This window comes from Orycteropus afer, unplaced genomic scaffold, assembly GCF_000298275.1.
Source record: "Orycteropus afer afer isolate SDZICR_OR568_19922 unplaced genomic scaffold, OryAfe1.0 scaffold00110, whole genome shotgun sequence".
NCBI classification, from domain to species: domain Eukaryota; kingdom Metazoa; phylum Chordata; class Mammalia; order Tubulidentata; family Orycteropodidae; genus Orycteropus; species Orycteropus afer.
Genome location: NW_006921697.1, coordinates 2,211,079 through 2,222,153, shown reverse-complemented (window position 1 = coordinate 2,222,153; position 11,075 = coordinate 2,211,079). Strand labels below are relative to the sequence as shown.

At 36.8% G+C, this 11,075-nt stretch overlaps 1 protein-coding gene across 1 annotated transcript in view; it reads right to left on the bottom strand.

The window, feature by feature from the left end:
* Positions 1–11,075, bottom strand: part of FBXO38 (F-box protein 38) — a 60,268-nt gene that overhangs the window by 31,118 nt on the left and 18,075 nt on the right. Inside the window, exons 8-11 of the mRNA XM_007943581.2 lie at positions 10,480–10,610; positions 6,371–6,541; positions 4,125–4,267; positions 3,098–3,311 (exon numbers count right to left, since the gene is read on the bottom strand). Of these exons, the coding sequence (XP_007941772.1) occupies positions 3,098–3,311; positions 4,125–4,267; positions 6,371–6,541; positions 10,480–10,610 (659 nt within the window). The remainder of the gene's footprint in view (positions 1–3,097; positions 3,312–4,124; positions 4,268–6,370; positions 6,542–10,479; positions 10,611–11,075) is intronic.

Genomic DNA, 11,075 nt, shown 5'->3' with positions numbered 1-11,075 from the left:
CTCCTGCTCTTCCGGCCTGCTATTCTGTGCTACGCCTGTGCTTACCTTGCTCCCGGAGACCCGGTCCCCCTCGGGAGGGTAACAAGGGAAAGTGTTCAGTGCAGATCAGTGAGTAAGCACCAGCCCGCCTGTGATTACCTTGCTCCCGGAGACCTGGTCCCTCTTGGGAAGGTAACAATTTTATGTTAGGCAAACATAAATTGTTAAAAGATGTGAACATCTATTCTTCTGTTTTAGAGTGTTGCAAAATTCAGATAATGAACTTATATTTTCAGTTAACTAGTCCACAGTGACACAATTTATATCATGACTTTTAGAAGTAAAAATCTAAAGAAGGTAGTATTGTTGTTGTGTGCTGTTGAGTTAATTTCAACTCATAGTGACCTTATAGCTTTTCTTAGTCTGTAATCTTTATGGGAGCAGATCTATAGGTCTTCTCACCCAAGGTGCGGGGGGGCTTTGAACTGGAGACTATTCAATTAGCAACCAAGGGCTTAACTATTGTGCCACCAGGGCTCCTTAAAGAAGACAATATCCTTACCAAATTATGCAATTTTGATAAATCAGTATGACTCTGTAATATGACAAAATATTTTTGTTGCAGTCATATTATTTAATAATAATAGTCACTGAAAAACATAATTTATTGTAGTAGTTTAAAGCAAAACCAAATTATACAAATCAAATGGCTTTCAAAATTATACAGTGGTTTTAACATACATTACTTCATGAAAGCTGATGAAGTTAAATTTACAGCAAGGCAATAAAAAGTAGCGCTGCTTCATACTGGGATCGGTATACAACCTCTACTTAGGCCTTTGTATGTAAAGTTTTAAAATTCTATGTTAAGGGGGTTCAAGATGTCCAAAGTAGTTTCAAATAATTTTTAAAATACTGAGTTAAATTTTCATCTGAAGAGTGGAACCATCAATGTTCATTCCAACTAATGCTAATTCCCCCTGATCTCTTTTATTTTCTACTACTCTTTGCCATTTGTTTTGATCAAAAGTCCCAAAACCTTTCTCTAGCTCCTTATTTAAAACAAAAAACCCTACTAAACATATTACTTATATATATCCATATAGATATATAGCATATATATATGTATGTGTATATGTATATAAATAAATATATTACATATATAAACAAATAAATATAAGAGGTCTGTGGAGCCTAATGTTTTATATCAACCTTAATAACATTTCTCTAAAAATGCTGCCACTGCCTTTGGTGTCCTCACACTGCTTGTTGAAGCCATTGTTTCTTCAATCTTGGCATTTATGTACTACTCATTGCTCTGCTTCTGAGCCTTTAATAGAATCTGACAATATCATACTCGCCAATAGTTCTTCTAGCGAACTGCTGAGGCTAAATCCTTTCACAGTGATTATAGCTTCTGGGTCAAAACAGCTTTTCCTGGATCTTAAGTATTTGGTTTGTATGCAATTTTTCATCCAATGAATCCTTATTTGTAAATAAAATTTTAATAGATTTAAGTTTCATTGCTCTCTTAGAAATAAATGCAGTATGTTCTTGTACATGGTTTGGTTCTTGCTACTACCAGTATGTGATTTCAAAAAGAAAGGCATTTTCCACTCTGTACTGAGAAGCCTATGGCCACAGAACTTTGCTCCAGTACATCACCTGCAACCACAGTTAGGTTCATAGGTTTTAGGCAGCGTTGCACTGCAGCTATTCTCAACAGTTTCCCATGGATGGTTTGTGTGCTCTGGGACATTTGTGGTACCAGTAATGTATACAATGTACAATGGCATTCAGGACAAAACAAAGAGACAATATTTGACTTCACTCTGTCTTCTTTAACCCCTGAGCACACTGGCTGTACCCTTTTGTTTTTTTTTCTATTTGAGGGGAAGATATCAGGGGAGAGATTTGGTCATGGTGAGTAAAAGATGCCTAAGAGGATCAATGCAGAAATGAAAAGTAAGAAGTTAGATATAACTACAATTACTTCAAAAAGAAAAAAGGAAATTGGAAATAGAGTTTTAATTCATTAGTTTATAGCTGGTACTAAAGCCATGACACTGAATGAGCTTAGCTACAGAAAATGTTTAAGGAGGAAAAAGGAGATTCAGGACAAAAAGCTCAAGGAGCTAGAATAAGGAAAGGAAACAGAAGAGGCAAATCCAGTGAGACAGGAGATAAAAAAAACAAAGAATATGGTTTCAGAGATGCCAAGAGAAGTATTTCAAAAAGGCAGAAGTAGACAAGAATGTCGAAAACTAGATTTGATAGACAGTTACTGGTGACTCTGCCAAGAGCCAAAATGGAGAGTTCAACAGAGAACATGGGGGTGAGAAAGGGAAGGCAATGCCTACAGATGATTCTTTGGACCCTATTTCTCATTAGTTACTGCGCCGAAGAGAGTGGGCAAAAGAGCAACAACAAAGATGGCTAGAAAACATTCCTTTTCCAATTCATAAGGGACAACTGGAAAACTTGATAAGGAAACAATCTCCCTCCATCCTCAACTCATCAACAGTGGAGCAGACAAAGCCTATTAGCACACAGGTTGGCAAATATTAAAGAAGTGGATAATAACATAACCAAAATCTAACAGGTCTTTATTAGCTCACATTTAATTCTTCTGGATGGTTATACAGACTAAGTCACTAAAGAAGTGTGAAAAGTGTCTAATACAATGTCTAGCAAATGGTTAGTGTTCTTTCTTTCAGTTTTTGGAACATCCAAAATCATGTTTCATATTCAAGTCAAATGAATCAGGGGGATATTAAAAGATGCTCCTTTACCTAAATTCTGAAAATTGAGTTACAGTTAAGTCAAGCCTTTAAGGCTCTCACTGTACCCTAATCCTCAGGGACACCTAATCAGTCCTTCCCATTCTGAAAGTACCCTCAAAGATTCTGTAGACAAGAGGTTATCACAAGGGTAGTGCTGAAACAACTAAGCAGATAAGGAAATTTCATGCACCCCTTTATTTCCCTTGTCAACTAGTTGCCTTTAATGTAGAAAGTGACAAGTGGAACAGAGGAAAAAAGAAGAAAGATAAAAATCTAAGGAATATAATTCAAAGTAAAAATCATTTCTATCGGAGCTCACAAAAGATCTGGGTTACCGTCGGCTGCAAACTGCTGCTCTCCTGGCTGCAGATCTTGCCGAAAGTCGTTCTCCTCGTCTGACTCATCTGGATGATGGTGATTGTTGTCATGGATGTTGGCATTGTTATTCTGGGCATTATTATCATTGTCATTATTGGAGTTTTGGTTGCTAACAAGGGCCGAGGAAACCCCAATTCCTGTGCCTGCACTTAGACCAACTCGAGCACAGCCCTAAGGCAAGACCAAATCACATACTTAATTAATTTTGGTTACTATAGATAACACTTCACTTAAAAATATCTTGTAATTTCATTTTTATATAAGAACTAACATCTGTGTAACCATTTATATGTTTATGAAATGTTTTCACATAAAGGATCTCATTTAAGGCTCACAATACTTCAAGCAACAGTGTTATTAGCCTTGATTTATAGATGAAGACACTGAAGTGCACAATGGAAAGAGATCTGTCCACCAATATCATACTGACACTAAGTGGTTCAGCTGGGACTTGAAACTCTTTACTCTGACCTCAAATCCTGAGCTTCTACTATACCACATTGCTTCAACAGTGGAAAAGTAACTAATAAGAACTGATAAGAGAATTTAATTAGTTGAGGCATTACATTTTTATTATGAGTATAGAAATACATCTTTTAAGTAGTTTAAAATAATAACTAGGCAACTTCAGATTTCCCAGGATATGTAACTGAATAGATTAGAGAGTTAATCTCCCAACTATCTACTCTCAGTAATAATTTTTGTGTTAGCTGACATTTCCATCCTTACCTTTCTTCCCTTCAGCTCACAGAATTGACAGAAGCAGCTTTTCACTTACTTTCCCCTATCCCTTGCCCGATGTAACTTAATGTTCATTTACAAAAACAAGAAGCCATGCATAACTACAACTTTAACACCTTCACTGAAGCTGGCAGTATAGTCCAAATACAGTATTGTAAAAGCATGTCATCAAAAAAGATCACCAAGATTGTTTTGTTTTCTCAAGTATCAAAATAAACAAAAATTCTCTCAAATGTGACTTACTTTGGGTGGTTCACGAAACATCTGGTCCAGTGAAATAAACTCTAGGCTGGGCAACAGTTCAATAAACTGGCCAAAAGAGTCCAGCTTCAATGCATGGCATCGTACTAGGTTGATATCAACCAATCTAGTCCATCTTGAGTGATCTGTTGAAGAAATGACATGGCTGGAAAGAGTTTAAGTGACACTTTCCCCAATACTGAGGAATGCTATTGTAGGTGTTCAAATCCTTACTCTTAAAAAAGAGTATTATTATTTCATGATTTTTAAAACTGATAAATCTGAACTATAAAGTTTTCTTACCTAATTCCATTTGAGAACTAGATGGTCTAGCAAATACTAAGTTGAAATCAAGTCAGCCCTAATTTAAATGTGATCCACTTAATACCCCACATGTTCAGTGAACAAACAGGACACTGGCTAAGGAAAGTGTGGCATATTCATTTAATAGACTATGATGCAGCTATTTCAAAAGAATAAAGATGAGCTGAATATGTTTGCTGAGAAGGGAAAGGTTTCTAAAATACACACAAGTGCAAAAACCAAACTACAATAAGATCCTTTTGTATAAATCATTCCTAAATGACATACATGTGTAAGTGAGAAAAAGGAAGACTCTCAACAAGATGAACTGCTACGCTGGCTGCAATAATGGGCTTAAACATAGCAACAATTTTGAGGATAGCACAGGACTAGGCAGCATTTCATTCTGTTGTATATAAGGTCACTGTGAGTCAGAACCAACTCCACGGCAACCAACAACAACATACATGTATAGGCTGAATATGTAAACAATAATTTGCCCAGAAGAATATATAAGAAACCGTTGATGGTGGTTACCTTTGAGAAGAGGAGACTTTTCATTTTGTACCTTTCTGTACTGTTTGAAATTTTTTATCAAATGCATGTATTATTATTTTTTTTTTTTTAGTGTTAACAGGAGTTCTGAGTGATGGGATTATAGGCTATTTTTTTGTTTTGTTTTCTTCTTTATACTCTTCTGTATTTAAGAAAACAAACAAACCAAAAACCCAATAAATGTTATTTTTTTAAAAGTGATCTATGCCTGCTATAACCTAAAGTTAGTACTTTTATTAGCCTCTTGGTTCAGATGGACCAAGGAAAGAATTTAATTTCTGGTGGGTACTTGAGACATGGGCCTTTCTAATGAATGATCTCAGCAGAGTCCACAGAATCCTAACATGGGCTTGGAGACCAACTCTGTGATGAGACACAGCATTCCTGAGAGGCAACTCAAATAGCAGAGGTGTTTAAAGCCACAAATGGTATTACCCTTTCTCAGAGACAAAAATAAACTCTGCACCTCTAAGAAAGAACATCAATGCAAAAGTCTCACTTCTTTATGGGGGCTTGGTGGTGAGGCGGAGGGCAGGATGAGGAAGGGAGGACTGAATCATAGTCTAGGATCAAGTTCATAGAAAATATTTATTATACCACCTAATTAAGGTGCTCTGGTGGCACAGTGCCTAAGGCATTTGACTGCTTATCAGAAGGTTGGTGGTTCAAATCCATCCACCAGCCATTCTGTGGAAGGAAGACGGGGCAATCTACTTCCGTAAAGATTTACCACCTTGGAAACCCAATGGGGGTTGCTATGAGTCAGAATCAACTTGATGGTGGTAAGTTTTGTTTTGGGTATATCACCTAATTAAAGTTTTTAGATACACATATTCTGTCCTTTCAGAAGGGTGTGCCATCTGGAGTGTAACTCAGGGGTAACACTACACAGTATGCTAAACTCAAAAACTCACTGCTGTCGAGTCAGATCTGACTCATAGCGACCACTCCTTGGGTTTCTGAGGTGGTATCAATAGGGAAGTAGATTGCCCAGCCTTCCTTCCCAGGAGTGGCTGGTAGGTTTGAACCGCCAGCTTTCTGGTTAGCAGTCAAATGCCTTAGGCGCTATGCCATCAGAGCTCCTATACAGCATGCTAGGTAACAATTTTTAACCTTATTTTTATGTGACTCAAAATAATACATATAAATATAAAGATCAGTGTACTTGAAGCTAGAACTTAGATAGTGCAAATATCTAAATAGAGTTCAATGACAGACTGAATATACTTCCAATTTAGTTATCATGATTCCCGGAAGCTGTATAAACAATCCACATAAAATACTTATGTTTTACATTAGGAATGTAATCATACTACCACACACAGAAAATGAAGAAACTTACATTATTTCAATATCAATAAAATAAAGACATATTTCTACGTTTATAGTACCTGAGATCCAATTGTATGGGTTATGTAGATGGGGGCAATTATAAATTGCCAGATATTTGATACAGGAAAAAACCTCATTGACTGCCTTCATCCCTATATCAGTGATGATACCAGGATTTTCTACCACATCAGCCAAACCATACTTCACCAGATCTGCATTAGCCATTCTACCTAGAGAGAGAAATCAATTTCAAAAGAGACAAATTTTTAAGTGTCATGAAGCATTGCCAATTCTTTATCTTAGCATTCAATATGATCCTTCCCTATTATCATTCTGTGTCATTTGTCTATCATCAGGATTAGATTTGGGTATGGCTTCAAATTAGGTATTCCGTAAGTATGGTAGTGTTTCTTTTGCGAAACAAGAATTTACATAAAAAGTTAAGGACGAGTTAATAGGAAAAAATGATTTCTAACTGCTTAGAAAAGGAAAAATACGAAAGCAGAAATTTATAAAACATAACTAAGGAATATATATCATACTGGTTTACATTTGAGGTAAAACTTTTAAAACTGCCAGCCTTCTGGTTAGCAGTCAAATGCCTCAGGCACTATGCCACCAGAGCTCCCATCTTTTAAATAGGAAAATAAAATCTTAAAAATGCAACTCCCTTTCAATACAACAATCATGTTTTTGGAGTCTGGTCTCCCATGTGTAAGAAAGGGTAAACTCTGGGGATTCAGATTAATTTTTAGAGCCCATAGTAAATATCAACCTATCCCCTATCCCTTGAAAAGGAGCTACAGTAGCGTAATGCCTAAGGCACTTGACTGCTAACTAGAAGGCTGGCGGTTCAAACCCACTAGCCACTCCTCAGAAGGAAGATGGGGCAATCTACTTCCGCAGTGATATCGCCTTGGAAACCCAAGGAGGGGTTGCTATGAGTTGGGCCGACTCGATGGCACATAACAACAACAACAATATCCCCTGAAAGTTGACATCTAGCTTAAAATACATCTTCTCTCCTTGTCACTGGGCTTTAGCACCTACTGTCCTATCACGAATGGAAGGCGGGGTGGGAGGAGACAGAAAATTCAAGTGAAAGAGAAAAGAGGATGCCCTAGCCTAGACCATTTCCCTAGGACTCATACCTCACTCCTTGCCTCCTGTCACTCTTCAAGAGGGTCTAGTCTGACTGGCTATGAGCTCCTTGAATAGACTTTATCTAGCTAGTTCACAGCTACATTTTCAGTGTCTGCAAGACACTGCCCTCACTCTTCAAGAGGGTCTAGTCTGACTGGCTATGAGCTCCTTGAATAGACTTTATCTAGCTAGTTCACAGCTACATTTTCAGTGTCTGCAAGAGTGCTAGCCATACAGGAGCTTCATAAATGTCACAGCAGTCCTTATAATCAACTGAAACAGAGTACCAAAAACAAACAAACAAACATGATCTGATGAAGGTGCCCTACACATTACAGAGACTGTTTGCCTCTGGACTGCCACATGTTTCAATCAATCAACCTACTCGAAGCTCTTCCAATTTTATTCCCCATATAGTTCTCAGGTCTCTCTCTTACAGTCCTCAGTTTTGGTATTTACTGGCATTTCTTGTAGATTTCACCTTAATTCCTCCTTTACAATGTTAGCTTAGTGATTTTCTTTAGCCTTCTAGTTAGCTCCTAAGAGATAACTCTTCCTTCCCTTGGGACTCAAGAGGGAATATGTCTTTTTCATTAAGATGTCATTACTCTTGAACTTACTCTATTTCCTGGACTCTGTCTACAGAAATGATTCAGCCCAACAGGACAAACCCATGTCTTCCATTCAGTCTGTTCAGACTACCACAGTGGACTTCCTGACTGCCATACTCCCTCAAAACCTTATAACAACCCTTGGAATTCATTTTTGGTCTTTTTCCCTTTACACCATGGGTCACCCAAAAGTAAAAATTACCACTTACTAAATGCTTCCCAGGTGTCAGAGATTGTTATAAACATACATATCATTTTTTCACTGAATCCTCAGAATCATCCATGAGAAAAGTAGGAAACAGTCTTATTTCCATTTAACAAATGAAAAAACACAGACTTAGAAGTTAACTTACCCAAGGTCACATGATTAATAATACAAGGGCCTCAATTCCATCTCTCTTCAAAGCCCTAGCACTTTAAGACTAAATTATACTTCTTCTGAAGTTTTAAATCAATTTTACATCTGTGTTATCTTCATATGAAATTCTAAGATCATAAATACATGTGGACAATTAACTTTTCTCTGAGTACTTATTTTTGAGTCATTAATTTTTCTCACATACATTATCAGAACCTGAACCTATCTCAGTCACTCACCTACACTAGTCACTTTTTTTTTTAAATATTCCTAATACACAGCATCTACTTTTCAGCATATTTATTTCCTCAATTTGGCACTGGCACTCTTACCATCAACTGTGAGGAAGATGGGGTGATGTTTTTATTTACCTATTTTGCTAGATCCTTTGTAATATAAAACTGACAAATGTTATCAAGGATCTATGCCCCACCTCCTGGAGAGATGCTTCAAAATCTAAAATACATAGAAGAGAGAGACTAAGTGGAAGGGGATGCAAAGTGACTTCTCATTCCTCTCTAGATGATCTGGTTAGAGGAGCCCAATGCCACCTATCCAAACAGAAAACCTAGGAAGTCCTGTGCAGAACATAGAAGAGTATGCGTATGGGAGAAGCCTCACTTCTAGAAATGGATGAACTACAGTGAATACGAAAAATAGGTTGGAAAAAGGTAAAAGCTAGAGACTACTAAATATCAGCGATATGAAAGAACTAATGTTGAAACGTAAGATAACGGTAGTTAAAAAGATAAAGTGATCTTTATGTTATTGAAAATATGTGTTAAGGGGAGAGAAACACAATAGATAAGTAGGCCTAGATGTGGCTACCCTGAAGAAACATAAGGATTTGTCAAGTTTTCAGCTCTTGGGAAAAACAAAAACAACACAGAAAGAATACCAATTACCAACCTAGTAATTCTGTTAATACACAGATACCGTAGAAACACAGAGAATGTTAGCAACCTCAATCAAAACTGGAAAAGCTTTATTTCAAACACATCAATTTTATATGACCTGGCTAGACTACTATAGCATTTAAAAAACATTTTAGTGAAAAACTGACCTTTTTCAAAACTAGAAAAATTAAAAGCCATTCCAATTAATAAAATGACTAGACAATGATTTGATTTTTTTAAAAATAATCCTTCATCTATATTAATAAAACCTGCAATAATTAAAAAGTAAAAAACAAAAACAAAATCCAGCTATTATTGTGATATGTATATAGAAATGAAAAGGTCAGCAGTCAGGTGGTTTACCCTGGTTTGCCCTGGCCAAAGGAATTAAACCTTCTTAAATTCTACAACACAAACTATAAAGAAAAAAATGTCTGGTATGACACTGATAGTTCAAGAAAGACTAGCTGCAAATTACAAGGGGAAGCAACTGTTCTTGGAAAACTGAAAACATGTTGGTGATAAGAATTCCTTCCAAGTCTGACTAATGTCACAAGGAATAAAGTTTAAATAATGAATTGACATGCATTCAAACCCAAAGGAATGAGCTTCTAGTTGTAAGTGCATTCTAGAAAATGCTATAACAAGCCTTCCAACAGCAATTGTCATTAAATGAATACTGACCATTATGTGCTCACACTATCTGGAAAATCCAGAACCCCCTTCGGGCTTATTATGGAAATGAAGAGCATGGGCAGGGAATGGCACCTCATCTGAGAGGGCCACAAAAGCTTCAAGAAGTATGGCAGATCAAATTCAACAAATGGAACCAAGGATGACATTCTGTGAAAAAAATGAAGCAAAATGGGAAAGAAACTTGGGCAATAAAGTGGAGACAATATCAAATGTAGATAAGGATCTTTTGTTGGCAATGATATAGATATCTACATATTCTATAATATGGTAAAATTAGAGGCAACATGGGAACAAAAAAGTCGCGGACATTTCTAATTTAAAGGTTTCTTTTTCGAGAATTGAGAGCACCAAAGATTTTAAGTTATCTTATATTCAAGAAAATAAGGCACATCCCAATTTGGGTCTCAGTTTGACAACTGAATTCCCTACAGCAATTCTAGGAAATAAAAAGGGGTAAGCCTTACTCTGCAGCAAGAACTCATCTACATATCCCAGATGCAGGGTTTCAAACTGGGGGAACTCCAACTCTGCCATCTTTAGGGCAGAAAAGACACCATCTTTGGTTAGAGAAGGCTGGATCCTAACTTCATGTAACCTATGAACAAAGAGATACATGTCAGAGTTAAAGGTGAACCATCAGAATCAAAGGACCCACTTAATATAAGGCTCTGAAAGAAGTTTATCATCTTACTAAAGTTTCACAGATGCCAAAAACTTTCCCTCGTTCCATTAAAAAATGTCAAAGATGTTTCCTTTAAAGGAGTCTTCTGCAAAGTATGGGCACATCTGAGGCAGCACACTGAAGATACACTAAGTAACAATAAATTACACGGTAAGACTCTTACTTCCTTTCTAGTACTTTCTTAATAATGATTAAGTCAAGGTGAAAATCTGAGTCTAGTACTCTTATTTCTTTAACATTTTTTTCCTAACATTAGTTATTAATGTCTGATTTTAACAAAGATTATGGGAGCTCTGGTAGCATAGTGCCTAAGGCACTTGACTGCTAACCAGAAGGCTGGCGGTTCAAACCCACCAGCCACTCCTCGGAAGGAAGATG